The 20,327-nt window shown below is 37.6% G+C and overlaps 1 protein-coding gene across 8 annotated transcripts in view; it reads right to left on the bottom strand.

Annotated features, from left to right (window-relative positions):
• The window catches only part of LOC132158852 (ras/Rap GTPase-activating protein SynGAP-like), a 124,809-nt gene that overhangs the window by 79,432 nt on the left and 25,050 nt on the right, over positions 1–20,327 (bottom strand). For all 8 annotated transcript variants that reach the window (XM_059568456.1, XM_059568454.1, XM_059568450.1 and 5 more), the window contains one exon: positions 14,334–14,439. In XM_059568456.1, the coding sequence (XP_059424439.1) occupies positions 14,334–14,439 (106 nt within the window). The remainder of the gene's footprint in view (positions 1–14,333; positions 14,440–20,327) is intronic.

The raw sequence follows: 20,327 nt of genomic DNA, 5'->3' as shown, positions 1-20,327 counted from the left end.
TACCCTGACAGCCCCTCCACTCCCCACCCTCTCGGAAAGGATCTGCACCAGCGGGGCTGCAGTGCTACGAGCACATCATCATTTAGAGCAGTAATGGCTCTAGTCTCTATGATGGAGGAAGGCAGCTGGAGAGACTGCAGGCTGTGGCCCAATTCGCCTGCTTAGGCTATGCATTAAAAGTAAACTATGTACTTTTTGTAATGGGACACTGCATCATTAAAGTACTAGGATGTAGGTTTGATTTTGACATTGGTGGGGACATACAAACAGACAACTCCCCCACATCCTCATCCAACTACCCTCACATTTTTGATCACAGTTCCATATCATTTAAAGTCTTTATGGTAGCTACTCGCAATTCATAGAGAGAGCTTTTTTATGTTAGCATATTCATCAGACAATAATTACAACATTTTGATTATGTAAAACCAACATTACAGCAGCAGTTTTAAAGATGTTTTCTTTGAATTGTTTGACTATTCAAAAGAAAATATAAAGCAAAACATAACTAAACTCATTTGTGTTTGCTTCTAGCTAAATTTCACATACTTAAAAGCAAATCCAAACTGTATCTCTATATTCATCCTGTGTGTCCTCTTAAGGCAAAATTTATTAGTTTTCTTTTGTTAAGCTGGCAACACATCCCTTACAATAATTAACCACAGTTCCCTTTCATAGGTCACTTCGATGCTGCGGTGACGTCACCGTATGGAAACACCCCTCGGTGTGACGAATGTCTGAAGCCCTATACCATCCCGCCAATCCTATTGGCCAAATAGCGCTTGGCACCACCCTTACGCATGCGCACGCATCATATACCTGGGTGCCGCATGCTATTTCGCTCAGATTTCATTCCTTTAGGGAAGCCAATCATCTGTGCCCTAGGAATCATCTCGCGTTCTCAGCGGTTTCTACGAGCAGTGCTAACTCCTCTTCGCGGACGCGATGAATTTTCAAAAATTTAAGGAACCGTGTACCAGGTTCATCACAAAGGGAGATTCACATGAAAGGTGCGTAGTATGTTTAGGCTTACATCACGCACAGGCGGCGCTTAGCGGCCTTTCTTCTTGTCCCCACTGTGATGGCCTGCAGCTTAGAGTACTGCGCTCGAGGGTGGAAGTGTTTTCTAATGTCGCCCCCGTGTCTAACCCCCGTCATGTCACTTCTGCGGCTGCTGAGGCACCACACGAGGCGATAGCTTGGGGAGACATGTGCGACATGGATTTTGAGGACAACACAGTGCTGGAATTTTCTCCAGCAGCTCCTGATGTTCTCGCTGGAAGAGCCTTCACCTATGGCGCCCCCTCGTAAGGATTGGGGTCCTAATGTTTTTCCACCGGCTCACCAGCGACAACGGAAGTCAGACCTGAGCTCGACAGCTAATGCCGCTCGTTCTTGGGCCGCGAATAGCAGCTCCTGATGTTCTCGCTGCTTGCCAGGGACTGTGCCCTCCACTAGAGATCGCTGTTGGACCGCTTTTGCGCATCCAACCCTCTCACTGCAGTCCCCACACTCAAACACTGACTGTCTCGCCGCAAAGAGCGCCTCGAGCAGCATTGGATCGAGTTATCATGCCGAGCATTCCCTCAGACACTCTGCGCAATTCAGCTTTCAGACTCCGAGGGAAGGTTCAAGGGTCTGGCAAAGATGACCAGCTTATGGCAGCTCATACAGCCGCTGCTTTTTCGCTAGCGGCAGAGCCCGATGTTCATCTTGTTGGATTAATTCCTGCCGTGGACACGTTTCAGGATTATACACAAAGAGACGCAAAGACTTTTACGCATGCACTTCCCCTGTTCACGAACGCCACAAGCTTTTCGTGCCCGGACATTTTAGCGCATATGAAAGCATTGCAGGAAGCGGAAATCTTGAGACCGCTAATGTTGTTTCGGGTTGCGTGGGAACGCTTGCCCGACATCTCGCAATGGGTGTTACGCACAATTCATCACGGATACACCATTCAGTTTCGAAAAGGCCCGCCTCCTTTCCGTGGAATTCTTCCCACGGTTGTGAAACCAAAGGAAATAGCAGTGCTGCGACTGGAGATGTTAACTCTGCTGAGCAAAGGGGCTATAGAAGAAGTACACCCCTCTCAGATGGAGTCAGGGTTTTACAGCCGCTTTTGTGGTACCAAAAAAAGACGGTGGGTTGCGACCCATTCTGGATTTATGCCGTTTGAATCTTGCACTCAGGACGAGCAAATTCAAGATGTTAACGGTAAAGTCTATTTTGTCTCAGATTCAACCAAGACGTTTGTCACTATCGATCTGAAAGATGCATACTTTCATATTCAGATCATCAAGAGACACAGGAAATTCCTCATATTCGCTTTAGAGGGCAAAGCGTATCAGTACCGCGTTCTTCCCTTTGGCTTAGCTCTGGCTCCCCGTACTTTTGCAAAATGCATGGACGCAGCTCTGGCCCCGTTGCGGCTCCAAGGCGTTCGCGTTTTGAACTACTTAGATGATTGGCTGGTGATAGCACAATCCCAGACTCAAGCACACTCTCATCGGGATCTTGTGCTGAATCATTTAAACAGCCTGGGCTTACGCACGAATTTTCAGAAGAGTGTTTTAATTCCCTCTCAACGGATAACCTTTCTGAGAATAGACTTGGACTCTCGCGCGATGACAGCAAAGCTATCTCTCCCGCACGCTCAGTCAATTGCGTCATGCGTGCGTCGCTTCAAAGCGGGTTGCACGCTGACGGTGAGCTTGTGCCTCAGACTTTTAGGTCTAATGGTATTTCTCGAATCTGCTGATCGGCCGTCATGTACTGCTCAGGTCAGACAACACAGCGGTTGTGTCGTATCTGAATCATCAGGGAGGATTACGTTCTCGCCCCCTGTGCAGGCTGGCGAGACATATTCTTCTTTGGTCTCAGAACAAATTCCTGTCGATCCGAGCGGTTCATGTCCCCGGACGTTTGAACTTCAGAGCGGATTTGTTATCCAGACACACTCTGGAGCAGGGGGAATGGAGATTGCACCCCCAAACGGTGAACCTCTTATGGCAGATTTTTGGAGAAGCAAGAGTGGACTTATTCGTGTCGAACATGACTACGCATTGCCCGCTATGGTTCTCCTTATGCCCTCCATCGCCCCTGGGCTTGGATGCGTTAGCTCACAAATGGCCCAAAACCAGCTTGTATGCTTTTCCCCCAATTCGTTTAATTCCAGCTGTATTATCCAGGATACGGCTGGACAAAGTGGAACAGCTGCTGCTGGTGGCTCCGCGGTGGCACACACAGCCGTGGTTTGCAGACCTGATCAGTCTGTTAGCGGGCTCTCCATGGGAGATTCCCCTCAGACAGGATTTACTATCACAAGCACAGGGAATGATTTGGCACCCAAGGCCAGATCTATGGAAACTGTGGGCGTGGCCTCTGAGCGGAGTGAGCTAGTATGTCCCGGTCTTTCTGTTGAAACCACCGAGACTATACTGAATTCTACAGCAGCTTCTACGAGATGCTTATATGCTTTCAAGTGGAAACTGTTTACAACCTGGTGTGGAATTCGTAATATGGACCCAGTTTACTGCCCAGTGGCTTCAGTACTGGAGTTCCTTCAGGACCGTTTTTCTGATGGAGTGACGCTAGCCACTCTGAAAGTTTACGTGGCAGCCATTTCAGCTAACCACGAATATATAGATGGTGCCTCAGTGGGCCGTCATCCGCTGGTTTCTCGTTTTATACAGGGTGCGCTACGGCTGAGACCTTTCCGCCCTGTGCGAGTTCCTTCATGGGAGTTATCTATTGTGCTACAAGGTTTATCAGGGCATCCGTTTGAGCCCCTGGAATCTATACCGGATAAAATCCTGACTCTGAAGACAGTTCTTCTTATGGCTTTATCCTCCCTCAAGAGAGTTGGGGATTTACAGGCTCTTTCTGTCTCACCCTTGTGCATGGAATTTGCACCGGGCTCTGTGAAGGTGTTGTTGCGACCAAGGCCTAATTATTGTTTTCAACAAGTGGTCTTGGATGCTTTACCCCCTGCTGAGGCGGGGTCAGGAGATCTTAGTCTTTGCCCTGTCAGAGCGGTAAAGACTTATGTTGATCGAACAGCCCCATGTCGTGAGTCTGACCAGCTGTTTGTCTGTTTTGGACATAAGAATAAAGGCCATGCTGTCACAAAAAAAACGCATGTCCCATTGGCTGGTGGAAGCAATATCTTTAGCCTATGAGGTGCGCGGACTCGCTTCGCCCTTAGGAATTAGAGCTCATTCCACGAGAGCAGTGGCTTTTTCAAGAGTTTTTCTCAGTGGATCTTCTATGGATGATATCTGTGCTGCAGCAGGATGGTCCTCACCGAGCATTTTTATCAAGTCTTACAGTCTGGATGTGAGGATGGCTCCTGGCTCCCAGGTTCTCTCCGCTTGAGCAGATGCTTCCTTGGATCCCAGCTATCAGGTATGTCAGGCGTTATGGTATAGCGTTCCCATACGGTGACGTCACCACAGCATCGAAGTGACCTATGAAAGGGAACATCTCGGTTACGTATGTAACCATGGTTCCCTGAATAGGGAACGACATGCTGCGGTCCTAGCCGTTCCATACCTTGATAGCATTCTTCTTCTTCAGTTCATGAAATCTGAGCGAAATAGCGCGCAGCACCCAGGTATACGATGCGTGCGCATGCGTAGGGGTGGTGCCAAGCACTATTTGGCCAATTGGATTGGCGGGATGGTATAGGGCTTCAGACATTCGTCACACCGAGGGGTGTTCCCATACGGTGACGTCACCACAGCATCTCGTTCCCTATTCAGGGAACCATGGTTACATATGTAACCGAGATGTTTTACTAAAAAAAACACCATGGTTACTATAGTTAAACCATGGAAACCACAAATTAACTATTGTTTTGCTCTACTAACCTTAAGTTAGCCATGTTATTTGTAGTAAAACTACTTGTACTATACTTTTATTATAAGAAAACCAAGGTTATGTATTTGTGTATACATTGTGTTTTTTCTTTGTTTTGTTTTTATAACTGTACTGTGCCTTAATGGTTTGATGTTTGCATCTGTTTAATAAAAAAAATGTGCTTTGAAGTCTTGATCTGAATGAAGTGATTCACGAAATACGATCTTATCGGAACGCTTAGAAACAGTGAATCATTCTGTGATTCAATAGTTCAAACGATTCGGAGTTTAGAAAAGCTCTGTTTCAAGGACATATGCTACTTTTTTTCTTGTGTACGTCTAGTGTACCAGTGTAACTTCTCAGGTAATATCAATGGTATGACCGATTTCAGATGTGGCCGAAATTACAACAACAATGCATACTATATAGGCTACATAGGCCTATATTTAATTGTTTGATAAAAATGATCGCTATAAAGACAATTTACTAGTCAATCTTGGTGGGGAAATGTCCCTAGCGTCCCAACTAAATTCTACGCCCTTGGGATGTAGTACTACATAAAAAAAAGCAACACAGCCCACTTTGGCACATTTTTACATGTGTCCTTTAACCATAAACCGGTAATGTACATGATTCATGACCAAAGTAATAAGGGAAATGTTGCCTAAATTAGTTGAAATAGAATTTTATTCAATTTTTTTAGTTAAAGTTTATTTTATTTCATGGTTTAACAGTATTTAATATTTGCAAACTGTATATTTATACAGTGTGATATTATGCTGTTTTAGAGCTTTTTAACTCTTTTTTTTACTTTAGTGTTTGTTGTATAAGAAAAGTGAGATTTATTAAAGTCACAAAGAAATGTTCAAGAGGAACAATAAAGAAACTATCTTAAATCTAAAAAAAAAATGTCTCCCATTAGCAATCTTGGTAACAAATTTAGCAAGTTAATGTTTGAAAATCACCTCACCACATCAAATATGTCATGACATCAAGTCTTCACAGAGCACCGAGTGGGTATTTTAATCACTGCCCTTACGTGCTTTTAAGACAACAACCTTTAATTGAACACTGGTAACTATTGAATAAAACAGACCACTTGAAGAACTTCATTCCTCAGTATAAAGTTCATAAAACAGCAAAGCTACAGCGGCAGCCAATATGAGCCATCAGATAAGTCATCCAGATGATTCAGCACTTCTTGCTCATGACAAATAGTGAACCTATACGAGACCAGCGTGTCCTCTAAAAGCACGGCATCAGCCTTTAGCCACAAACACATTCATTGTGGATTTCTTATATACAGTATTGCATAATTAAAAAATTCAGCAAACAAACTTGCTAATAAAACATATATTTTTTGGAAGATGCAGTCAAAGGATAATGCATCTGTTTGTGATCACTTTCTCATAATCGTACCATGCATCTACAGCATCCTGTGTCACAAAATCAGTGTGATCATTCATATAAATCGATACCAGTCAGCGTTATTATTTTTTGTGGTCGATCTCTAGATACCATTGCATTGGCCTCCGGACACACTGGCACCATGATATGCCTGTTGCATATTTCATATGACAGAACATATGAGGCGATGGCACTGGAGCAGAACCGCAAAAACAACAACACTGAAAATGAATTGTGTGGCCTTGTGTGACCTCTGCCTTTGGGGGGAGCAGCAGATGTCAGTTTTGTATAATCAATATATGGTGCATCTGTAATCATTAAAAAGTTGACACAGTTTAGAGTAGAAGATGTGTCTGGAAGAAAAGCTAGACACACGGAAAGGTTTCTATTTCTATCTGCAAATAATATGCAAAAATTATATAAATGATAAAGGTGGCATTTCAATCATGTCTAAAAAATTTAGTAATTTAGTATTTTTGCTTTATCTGAGTAACTTTATTTATTTTTTAATATTATATTTTTACTTTTGTCTCCACTACATTCCAGAAAAAAAATGCCATTACTTGTTAAATCAAAGTTGAGACATTAATAACTCTGAATGAAAAAATATGCCAAAAGTGCCAGTAAAAGTCTCAGTCACTCATTTTTCTTATAGAAGTTTAATATTTCAGCCTGAAACACTTGTCCAACTGTGAATATAAAAATGTTTTTTTTTTCTTTTTGTCCAAACAGACTTTCATTCTCTTCTGTTGTTCACATATTCTCTCCTCAGGAGTTTACTTTCTGTCAGACGCAGCTTGGGTCATGAATATTAATGTTGCTTTGAGACGTTTGCCCTAACTGATGTGCTGAAGGCAGACATTGGTAGGTGAGAACGCTAGCCGTGTGGGATTACAGTTTACCAGTTTTGTGTTTGTTCAGCCCACTGTCAAAGCAACCGGCTGCCAGGAGCTTCTGATCGACATTTTAAGAAAGCAAGATACAAATTTTTCCTTCACACTGTGAAAAAGCAAAATAAACCTCTTTAAAATATAATGATGAGCGTGTATAATCACAGTTAGTGGTTGTTTTGACCCTGTAATGTGAGCACGAGGATGAAGAAAAAAAAAAAAATTACAAACTTGTGCAGCTTTTCAAATTTTCAAATGGCAAAATATATTACAAAATGTACTTCAAGGTAGGATTGTTATAGTTAAAGTAAAATTAAAACTGTTAAAAAAAATAAATTGTTACTTAAAAAACAATAAATATGAAACTGAAAATATAAAAACTTATTTTACTTATAAATAAATTAAATCAAAATTAATTAGATATCTACATTTTAATTCAACATAAATGAAATAAAAAACAAAAAAACTACTAACAATGTCAAAATATTTAGTAGAAAAATACAAAATTAACTAAAATTTAAATAAAAGAATATAAAAATATAAAAAATGTATTCTAAATATTAGATTTTCAATAATACTAAAATAATACTGCTTCAAGGAGCAATAACATTTTCAATATGAAAATAAATTATGGGTAATTGTAATTTAAATATATCAGATGATATAAATACATTAAAACTGAAAATAAAAATGAAAATATTTTCATTAAAATATATTTATGTAAATATTTAATAATTTTCGCAATGCAAATATTTTAATATTAGCACTCTTTTTGGAATACATTATTATTATTTATTTATTTTTTTATGTGGCAAACTATAGTTTTAATTCAGTACTTTTACTTTTAACACTCAATAATATGCAAGGTAAATACTTTTGTACTTTTACTCAAGTAGGAATCTAAAAAAGTTCTTAATAAAGTAATATTACATTCTTCATCATACACAACATCCACACAAACTATTTAAAACATACTATAACCCATACCAGTTTGCTTCCTGGAATTGAACTCAGCAGACAGAAAATCCCACATGACATTGTGGTGGCGTTTATGTGCGCTCATCTAATGAATACAATCATTCCGTCGTGACATGAAGGCACATGAGGAGGTGGACCCTCTGCCACAGGGGATATGAGCGAGCATGGCATTTATTAAGCATTACAGCCCAACAACGGCACAGAAATTCCTCATGCCACTCCATCCTTAAGACACTGCATGATGTTCATTCTGTCAGAGGAAAAGCTGCCTATGTTCTGAATCAATAATTCATGTTGTGTGAGGAACAGAGGAGGAAAGGGTGAAGAAAAGAGAACAGGCCTGACTAAACTGTAGTCTCGCATGTGGCATCCTGCAGGTACTGTACAAAGAAATGTTCCATTAAATTAAATACTGGAAAATGAAATGCCAGAAACAGGAAGAGAGACAAGAAAGCCAATCAGCGGGAGAATCTGTACAAATATAAGCATTGAATTTCTGACCAGATATTGCAGCACTAGTTTTTAACTAAATCCAGATCTCTGAGCATATAAAACTCACATCAGCAGTAAGATTATGTTTGTGAGCTCAGCATAAAGAGGTAATCCGATTCAAAAACAAGCACTGAATGTTCTTTTTATGATGTTATGAAAACTATTTAATATTACACCTTCAGAAGCATACTGAAGACAAAAATGCCATTTAGTTCCCAAAAAAAAATGCACTTATTTTAAAAGTTTTGGTGAGTAAGATTTTTAAAAATTATTTTGAAAGAAGTTTCTTCTGCTCAGCAAGGCTGCATTTATTTGATTCAAAAATACAATAAAAACTCTAAATGAATATTTTGTATATGAATATTTTTTTTCATGTAATTTATTCATGTGATGCAAAGCTGAATTTTCAGCATCGTTACTCCAGTCTTCATAAATCATTCTAATTTGTTGATTTTTATCATTAGTTGATGTGCTGGTTAATGTTGTGGAAACTTTTTTTTTTCTCCTTGATTAATAGAAAGTTCAAAAGAACACAATTTATTTGAAACATTTAGTAACATTACAAATTGTCACCCTTAATGAATTTAATGCATCCATGCTAAATAAAAGTATTAATTTCTTAAAAATAATAATAATCTTTCTGACCTAAAACTTTTGTACTGTACTGTATGAACTGGCACATTCTGCTTAGTTATCTCAATGACATCAAACCTGCTGTTAAAAAAGTGCATTTTGTCTTTTAATTAGAATGCAATCACTTTAAAGTTTACAGCTTTGGTAAAGAAGAATTCAACTTAAATATTTCAGTCTTCGAACTATCATATGACTTTCATAACACTCAATATAGTGTATAAGCTGCATGGACTACTTGTAAGGTAAGGTGTATTTCGTCCTTTCAGAGCTTTATAGCTTTAAATCAGTGTTGTTTTATAAAAAAAATAATAATAATAAAATCTGAGTAGGTTCTTTAGAATTACAGCATACAGGTTCATGAAACAACATGAGAATGAGTAAATAATGACACAACTGTCATCTGTGGGTAAATGATCCCTTTAGACGTGTATTCTTTAGTGCACGCTGATGAAGACATCTGCATAATACACTAACTAATGCCTCGTTTCAAAATCTTTGCCCAGTCACACGCTGTTAGTTAGCTGAGAGCAATATGTTCTCCCATCCCAAACACAGGGAATTTTATTCATTAATGTGACTCATTTTCTCATGTGACTATATATCTTGCCACATCACAGTAATTCATTTAGCCTGGAACTATTTTCATAATAATAGCCAGTGCTGGGTATTGTCAAGTTGGGTTTTTGTCAAGATGTAATTTCTTACAGTATGTGCTATGAAATTGAATTTAACTATTACTATGAACAGTATTTTTTATTTAAGGCCCAAAATGAATATTTTGTCATCATTTACTCATCCTCAAATGGTTCCAAAGCTGTATTATATTCTTCTTGGCCATCGAAAAAAAGACTTTCAAAATGTCCAAGCTGCTTGTACCACACAATTAAAGTGAATGGGGATATACACCGGCAAAGAAAATGCTATAAAAGCACCGCACAAGTAGCCCCAAAAAGTTTTGAATTCTTGAATTACACACAAGCGTGAACGTCTTCTGTTTTACAGAAGAAAGAAATATAATACATGAGGGTGAGTAAATCATTTTTGTTCGATTTATTCTTTTAATTATCAAACAGATTCTATTTTAGATATATCCTGTGGTTAGAGCACTTTGACACACAACACACAAAGTCTGGTCTCACATTGAACCATAGCAGATTATATTTTTTCATGTTAAACAAATAGTTCACCCAAAAATTTGAATTTGCTCAAAATATACTCACCTCCAGGCCATCCAAGATGTAGATGAGTTTGTTTCTCCATGAAAAAGTTTAAAGGAATTTAGCATCACTTGCTCACTCCTGGAGTCCAAACAGCTTATAAAACATCACAATAAGTAATCCACACAACTCCAGTCTATCAATTAATGTCTCGTGAAGGGAAAAACTGTGTGTTTGTAAGAAACAGAACCAACATTAAGCTGTTTGAACATTAAGCCATCACTTCTGGACATAATACCAGACCGTAATTCATAATAGGGTTTTCTCTAATGATAAAGTCTATCACCTGTTATCCTCTCACACCAAAATATTTGTTTAGAACTGTTTCTGACAGTGATTGATCGGTGCATATTTCTCTCCTGATTCAGATGAGTTGACTTTTTCACGGGAGAAAGCACTATTATGGATAGATGACTCGTATTTTAGATGGTTGTAGGATTACTTGTGAATTATTGTGATGTTGGTTTGGATTCTCATTTTGACGGCACCCATTCACTAAAGAGGACCAAAAATCTGTAGTAATAAACAAACTCATCTAAATTTTGGATGGCCTGAGGAGGTGTACATTTTCATTAACTATTTTTTAAAACTACCTTGAAGGTGATTTTCTCAGATTTCGCCACACAAAGAACCGGCACCGCAGTGGTGATTTGCTTACAAAACGTAAATTGCAATTAACAACCAAAATTAAACCAAAGCTTTAAGTGCTTGTTTATTACTTAGTCTTCAATTAATTCCGATGCCCAAGGCAACACAAAAACCAAATAGACTACACCGGGGAGCGTATGCTAATTCCAAACATATAACTCCAATCACACAAACAGATGCTTTCTGAATTTTCTTTACAATTATTTTTATAGCCAATAGCTTCTGACCATATGAGTTGCTTAAAGCCAAATATCCTTGTGTTAATTTCTGATGTTAAAACACTTTTTATATCACTTTAATGTGCAGGAACAATTATAAGTAAACCATGTGTTTGATTTTTTTTCTCTGTGGTGGTTTCACAACTTCGCTCTGTGCTTTGATATGTCAACTTCTGGCTCAATCAAAAGTGTGAACAGGGGGCGGGGTTATCTGATTGCTTAGGGCAAAGGAAAGGTATTTGAAATGTATATGTGTCATTTTGTTTTGTGCCACTAGAGTTGGGAATTACACAGTTTTCCTTATAAAATATATATATATATATAACTACTATATAAGGTGTATAAGGCAGCAGAGCATCTTATTCCTAAAAGCAGAAGTCATTTTATTATTAGATTGTATATCTAACAGCTTATTAAATGATCAAGTCATTGTCTAACTTCTTGTAGGGGAGTCACGTTACAACTCTTTATTACGCTGGTTGAGGTGGCTAAATATGGACAGGATTCCGGTAAGAGAATCAGGGATTCTTCACAAAGATGCATTTATTAAACAGTCTTTGGGTTGTCATCTGCACCAGTTATTCTTTGGCAATGATACATTATCTGTATTAATGGTCTAAAGGAACAATAAAGAAATATAATTACAACCATATTCTGAGAACCATTTACACACTGACATGATAATCAAACATATGCAATTAAACACTGATTACACACTCAAGTCTGCATCCTTAACCTTAACAGTAGCATAATTAATGCTAAAAGGCATGATATGGTTTTGCAATGATGTGTTATTAATGTACACATGTGTGATGTAGTATAATAATACAGGCGATGCTAATAGTAATTAACGCATTTTTCTCGTGTTGAATTACGGTGGCGAAGACAGGATTTCATACACTTCTGTTGGACTACAAAGAATCTTAATCTGTTCCTTTTTTTAAGTAAAAATAAACCTACTTGTCCTTGAAACAAGATAATTATATTTGTTCAGGATATATATAAAAAACATATATGGATGTGAATAAATATAAGAAAATATACATAACAAAAGTTTGAATAATTGCTTTTTTTTACGTTCAAATTTTTTTCCATTTTTACCAAGTCTGATGACAAATACTGCGTAATTTGTAATACAGTAATATTGTAAATATTATTACAATTATATATACGTAATGTTTTATTTTATGCTATTTTAAGACACTTAAGTGTATAGTGTTACCTGACCCTTAAAAAAAATTACACTGGTATTGTACAAAGAAGTTTATCTTTTATTGCCCCATTGTCTCACTAAAATGTGAAATTTTGTAGTTTTTCATTTTTTGAGAAAAATATGACTAACTAATTAAAAAATGATGTTTGCGGTGTTTAGACAGCAGACTGCGAGGGGTTCGGAACAGAGTTAAGTAGTCTCATCCTGAAAGTCTATACATAGTGCAAACTAAACAGGAAGCACACTGAGGAAAAGACTTTAAAATAGGTCACTGTGTCATTCTGCTATGAAGAATGAATCTATACTTCACTGAACGTTAACCCCCAAATAGCACGCATTTTCGGCTAATTAAAATCATTCTTATGAGATCAATTCCATTAAATATTTCATCTTCCTCAAGGCCTTTCGTTCTGGAAAGCATATGGTGGTATAGAGCCCCCTTGTCGCTCAGAGCATAGCTAACATTCATCAGAACATATAGCTGTGGGCAGCTTCTTGGAAACCGTGTGAATCCCAAATCGTTGTCACGGAAACTGCAGAAGGAGTCTGGAATGATCAGCAGAGGGCCACCTCGTTCAACACCTCACATGGATGAGACATTCACCACGTGCAGATACATTACATGCTACACTCTTTATAATAAAGCTTTTTTGGAGTGATGCTATAGAACTGTTATTTGTAAGGGTGTAGGTGCATTATTAAAGATGTCAACACATCAGAGCGAGTGGAAGCAGTCAAAATGGCAAGGGAAAAAAAAGGCAGAATTGTGAAATAAAACTCAATGGGGGTATGGTTATATGAACCACAAACACACACATTTTATTTTACTATTATTATATAAAGGGCTAACTTATTCACTTGGGGTGTCTTGCCTTAAAAAGGATAGTTCACCCAAAAATGATTCTGTCATTAATTACTCACCCTGTTGTTGTTCCAAACCCGTAAGATCTTCATCTTCGGAACACAAATTAATTAAGATGTTTTTGATGAAATCCAAGGGTTTTCTGACCCTCCATAGACAGCAACAGAACCACGTTCAAGGCCCGGAAAGGTAGTAAAGACATTGTTAAAACACTCCATGTGACATCAGTGGTTCAACCGTAATTTTATGAAGCTATATGAGAAAAATTCAACAGTTTCTTCAAATGACACTAGCTATGTTTCCATCACCCTGCTTTTATGTGCATTTTGAAGTATCACATCAGAAACGAGTGATGGAAATGCTTGATGGAATGGTGAATTTCAAATAAACAGGCCTTGATCTGCAAAAATATTTTTTTTGCATGCTAGAGGTAGTTTTTGATCTGTGTGAAAAATGGTTAATTTAAATAATGGGATATGGAAACACATTTGCCAAATAAATTCCTACCTGTGCATTAAAAAAGTATTGTTACTTCGTGCTGGTATCTCCCAATTTTGCTCTTAAGTTAAACTCGTAACTTTGGATGGAAACCCTACTGATAATGATATCATACTGATGTTACATTGACTATGTTAACAATGTGCTTACTACCCTTCTGGGACATGGTGGTTGCATTGCTTTATCTGGAGGGTCAAAAAACTCTCATATTTAATCAAAAGTGTTCCAAAGATGAACAAAGGTCTTATGGGTTTGGAACGACATGAGGGTGAGTAATAATAACAGTATTTAAATTTTTGGGTGAACTAACCTTTTAAGTAGTCTATTGTAAAGTAATTCTTATTAAGTTTTAACCCTCAGGAGGGGATTCACGCAGTGATGACATTTAAGCAGCAGGGCGGCACGTGTGTGACTCACCCATTTCAGGATGGTGCCTCCCCTCCACAGGCACGCTGACCGTCCGTCGCAGCAGCTTGTTCCTGTGCGACTCCGAGCGCTGCTCGCGCATCAACAAAGGATGAACCTGCGGGAGAGTTGAGATAAAGGTCAGCACAAAGAGTGTGGGGTCAATACGGCAAGCTGCAAGGCTCTACGCAAAACCGGTCGAAATCCTCCACTATTAAAACAACAAGCCCCGTCGAGACGAGAATCCTTGAAATAATAAAGTAATGGTGTGTGTGCTTGGGGTGAAGGGAGAAAATAATTGCAAACTTGTGTGTGTAATGTGTTTATTTAAGTCCCGGTATGGGGCTGCATGCCACGGGATTTCTTCTTAATGCAGAAAGCAGATGGAGGAAAACATCTCAGCGCAGGTTTGCCTTCTAATTGCACAGGGCTTGTTTAGTGGCATGGATGTCTTTCCTGTGTTCACCAGCGCTATCCAGAGGGAGATACAATCGAGGTATCAGGAGCAGGGCTGCGAAGGAAGCGATTACCTACAGTCTGGGGTGATAAATGAGCAGGGCAAGAGAGGATCAGTCACTGAGCCCTAAGGGAAGCAGCTTAAATGTTTCAGGGGTGGCCTTGTCACTTGGCTGCATGACCTGGCTGCATTATGGGACACTCTTTCCGTTTTATGCACAGCTCAGCTACTCGGATGCAGAGAAGAAAGCAGATTTATTAGAATACAGCATCTGATTCACACAGCTGACTTTAAGACAATATTGTGCATCTTAAGATGCATCGGTGCAGTTTGTCTTTATAGTTTTAAAAATGATAGATGTTATGCTTTCTGTTAGAGCAAAGCAAGCTAAATATTATCTTTCAATGTCTTTAAAATAGATATCCAACAAGCTGCAATGAAATTACAGGAAGGATCTGTGCATAAAAAATGCATAACATCCAATGAATCCTTCATGACTTACTAGAAAGCATGCAAGATCGCTGTTTATTAACGCACATGCCCTTTTATGTGAACAATTATCTGCTATGCAGGCAGTGTAGATACATTTTAAGGACAAACTCGGAGCACACCATTAACAATGTGTCAGTTTGCATTGAATGTGAGGCAGTTGTTTTAAGACAAGTTTTGACTAAATGTAAATGATTAGGCTTACAGTAATATCTGCTAAAGACAAATGCGTCCATATCCACAAAACCAGAAGAAGCGTGTTTAACACAAATTAACTGTCACTATAAAGTATGCACTTTGTCTAAGATGTTTCTCCTAAAACTGCATAGGAGAACAAAACAAATGCAGGTGCCATAGTTCAGATCTTCAGATCATTTACACAGTTTTACACTTAAAAAAAACGATTCGTTGTCTGAACAACCATAACTTATAAAAGTAAATATATTAAACACAAAAAAATTAGTATTTATAACTTTTCAATGTCTACTTAACATATATAGTTTATGTAACACAAAAATATAAGTTACAAAGTGAACTTAAGTGTATGCATAAATAAAATGAAAGAAAATAAGTAATGACAACTACTTGTACAATTATGTTAAAATTAAGTAAATCTAGCATAAAATTTTAAGTATTTGACTGTGAGCCACGTGATATGCTGTTTCCTGCCAAGGAGCCATTTTGTGAAGCACACGTGAAGACGGTGATAAGGGGTAAGCTAACTTTTATTGAAAACTAAGTATGATATTAGATTATGGCGATTTACCATCAATGAACCCCGGTTTCGTATGTGTGTGTGTGTGTGTGTGTGTTAATGGGTGAAGAAACGCTTTCTGAAACACAACGTGATGTAGATGCTGAAAAGAGGTAAGCGTATTACATTACTCGTTCATTGTGTTTGTGATCTAAAAAGGAACTTTTAAACTGAATTTCTGTATTGCTTAAAATAATGCTTCAGTAATTAGAAACATGTTATGAATACTTATGAAAACATCGAGTTTGTAAGTGTAAACCATTCCAGGATAATAATAAAAGTTCGGTCACAATGTTCTCTATAAGTGGCAGTCCGGGCCTGGGCGCAGGTTAATTTTGAGGTTCGGTTTATATTACATTCTAAAATATATGCTACATGTCAATATGTATGCATGATAATTAAGTAATGGTGATCTCTATTCAGACGCACACAAACTTTTTTCTAAATGACAATGATTCCTCTGTCTAGTAAACCTTCTGAATTATGATCACAACTGTAAATTTAAACCTGCGTTCCCTCTGCTGCTGATCCGAAGAGAGCACTGTTAACGGATAAGGTTGATACAAAATGTGCATAGCTGTGGCTCTTCAGGACCAGGATTGAAAATTACTTTCTGTTTATCTAAAGAAAGTCATTAATCAGGCACAGTGTGAGGATGAGTAGATGATGAAAACATTTTGGGTAGATCAGCCGACTGACTTGGCCATTCTCCAATTAGCTTTAAAAAAAAAAAAAAAAAACTCTTGTCACTTCAGAAATTTCAGATCATTGTTGTGGTGTATAGATTTTTATTTTCTCTTTCAAAATTCATTTTTTCTTTCAACTTCATTTTTCATCAGCTGTTTCACCGTCATTATAGACGAGTTGGTCAAATAATGCCTTTATTCACAAACTCTATGGAGTCACTGTACGTATAGTTGTGATTGTGTGTATGCACCATAACAAGCTGCATTTGTTTTACTTTTCAGTCCAGCCCTGTGGAACAACATAGAGAAGTTGTAATTCTATGCTTAATTGTCAGCTTTTTTGAGAATCCTGAGAATCTCATCAAGCACCATTAGGTGAGCATCTGAAATCGATCCACAAGCAAGTTACTTTCCAAACCTAAATAAACAACTTATATAAAGGCAGTTAATAAAATTCAAACAACATAGAAATAAAATGAATGGCTGTAAGTCACTTATTTTAAAATATAAATGTCTATTTCAAAATCTTATTTTTTGTGTTATTTCATTGCAATGTATTTTTTGCACTGAGATACAATCAGAAAAAATATCAAGCGGTGTTGTAAGTAAATAATGCTTTTTGTTTTTTATAAGATACTCATGGAACTGCTCACACTTAAAATCATCACGAAAGGTGGCTCAACAGATGATCCATTACAGACTGGGATAGTGCTGGAAAGCATAGAGGTGATGACGGGATTGGCAGGTGTTGCAAAGGCTTGTGTTTTTCTGCTTGGCCTAATTTATGCAATTCATCTGAGTTATCCTAAAGAGCTCAATGTACAATGTTTGTCTGCAATTGTTTGATTCAATTATTGTTTTATTCTTAGGATGTTTGTCGCATGTTCCATGAGTAAATTTGAAAATTTTGAAAATTTGTTGCAAAGGGTGAAAAAAAAGTGATCTATTGTGAAGATTGCAATCTCTGTGTTACAAACAAAACAAAAAGAAAGGTTTCTTTTTTTGTAGTTTTATTATTAGGAATTCTGTACAAAAGTAAACGTTGGAAAATAATTTTAAATCTTTTAATAAGTGTTGCAAAGGGTGAAAAATCGAGGAAATAACATGTTGGAAGTGAACTTGCTTTTGTATATGTGTCACATTTTGTTGTACATTCATGATGTGTGGTTTTAGGCTTCACCGTCGCTTTGCATTCTGTCAAAATATTCGACAGATATAAAATATTAAGTAAATCCCACACATAATTTTTACCAGTGTAGGTTCGGAACGTGGAGGTAAAGAAAAGCAGGTTAAACTTCTCTACATTGAAAAACACAGCATATACATTACAAAACACACTATTGTGTTCCTTCAAAAGAGGAATTAAATATAGAGAGATGGATTACAGCATTCAAATGCATATGCATGATGAAAAGGAACGCAAAAAACATTTTTACATTTAATTAAATTTAATTAAATTCAGTTAATGTAACACAAGTATAGTAAACACACTTTATCTGGTTCGGTACTGCTGGTGGCACAGAAATTACATTCACCTTTATGCAAAATTCTCCATTAGTTCTTCCTAAATGCTAAGCTGTCTAGAATATTACAAATATCTTGTTTGTGTTTTTGTTTTCCTCTAACTCATAATTCACTGCCACAGCATGTAAGGTCACATCTGCTCATTGGAAATGATCTAATATACAGTACTCTTGGATATATTAAGGCAGCCAGAGAACATGGCCTGTTACCATCATGCTATCTTCATGAAACTGAACCCATTAGACACAGATCTACAGTATGCATCAGGAACTGTGGGACACAAGTGAGTGGCTGCCTGTGGCATGAGTTCAGCTGGCCAGCAATTACCTGGTTCAATGTTATATGGAACATCACAGAAGAGTCACTAAACAAAACACAGAGAGTTTGAGGCCAGGTGGAGAATGACCTGCTACGGGTCGACAATCAGCTTCTCAGAGGAAAGAAGCCTCAGCATTAGATATACAGCTCTAAAGTGTTCCACTTTTTCTGCTGCCTTAGTTCTTGCAAGTATTTTTTACATTCATTTTTACCATATGGATATTAAAAAAGTATTTGTTAAAAATTTATAAGCCATGAACCAAACCAACCAGTCAGTTATTCTCCTTTGAAAATGTGTGTTCCGGGCCAGAATGTCGATTTTTGTTTTGGTTTGTGAAACCCGCCCACTGCCAGTTAACCCAATTGTATTTTGGCACGAATTTCATTCATCATCAAGTGTACTCGTTTGTGTTTGTGCCGTCAATCTGGCAACATGCATCTGAGGAGGAGGGGCCGGGTGAAAATAACCCTCTCCAATATTTTGAATTTGGACTGCAATACCTAGTTCAACCACTCGGTGTCAATCCTACACACAGCACCTTTAAAACAACTATATTAAAACAACTGAAAGATATTAAAAAAAGTGAAGTTACATTCAGCCAAGTATGGTGACCCATACTCAGAATTCGTGCTCTGCAGCGCCCGGGGAACAGTTGGGGGTTCGGTGCCTTGCTCAAGGGAACCTAAGTCGTGGTATTGAAGGTGGAGAGAGAACTGTACATGCACTCCCCCCACCCACAATTCCTGCCGGCCCAAGACTCGAACTCACAACCCTTTGATTGCAAGTCCTACTCTCTAACCATTAGGCCACGACTTCCCCTAAAAATTATATCTTATACATCATATAGAAACAATTATTGATATATATATATTTTCTTAAGTAATTTTCTTTCATAATTTAGTTTCTTTGTTTTTTAAGACTTTAAGAATTTAAAGAATTCATGAGCAGATTAAAAAGTCCTTATGAACAAAATAAATTGGTTTCTGCCATTCAATTAAAAAATGTAGTTGCAAAATTTTCTCTCCATTCTGAGAAATAAATTATTACAAGATATATATTTTACAATTAGTTTACATCTCATATTCATACATCTTAAAATTTTAATTTACATTTCTCAATTCTGTTTTTGTTATGTTTTGTTTTTTGTTTTGACCATGGAATAAAAAATAAAATAAAATAAAATAAAATTGTGACTTCTTTATCTCACAATTCTGACTTTTTGTTTTTTGTATCTATTGTATTTATTATTATTATTATTGTTGTTATTCTCATAAAGTCAGTATCGTGACATATAAACTCAAAATTACCAGAGAATTAGTGAGAATTACTTTATTTATTTATTTTCCATAGTGAAAATGGGCTTCTATTTTTTTCTTCCGGAACCCGACAGGTGCACTCTATCAAAGGTACACAGTATTTAAAACAGGAAGCATTTAGGACGGGACTATCTCTTTGTCTAACCAATAGCAGATAAGGGGCATCCTACGGTGATTATGTGTTTCACCTTTAAAATGTTAAACTTTGGGACCTGTCTAAGCATGTCCCAAAGTTTATAGACCTGTCTATTTCAACATTTAGAATTTAGTGTCTGGCTGTTTTGATCCCAAGAACATATTCTCTGTGTGTATCCCCATAATTCTGGGCAGGGCTCAAGCTTGGCAAACACACTCATGCTGCGCTGTAGGGGAGTTTGCCATATGTCAGCACAGCCATAACTGGCCCAGCTGTGTGATGGGGCAGGTGAGAGAGGAAACGGGGTGGAGAGCAGCAGGTGTGC

Source organism: Carassius carassius, chromosome 15, assembly GCF_963082965.1.
Source record: "Carassius carassius chromosome 15, fCarCar2.1, whole genome shotgun sequence".
Taxonomy (NCBI): Eukaryota; Metazoa; Chordata; class Actinopteri; order Cypriniformes; family Cyprinidae; genus Carassius; species Carassius carassius.
The sequence above is the reverse complement of the archived record's forward strand: the minus strand, read 5'-3'. Positions and strand labels throughout refer to the sequence as shown.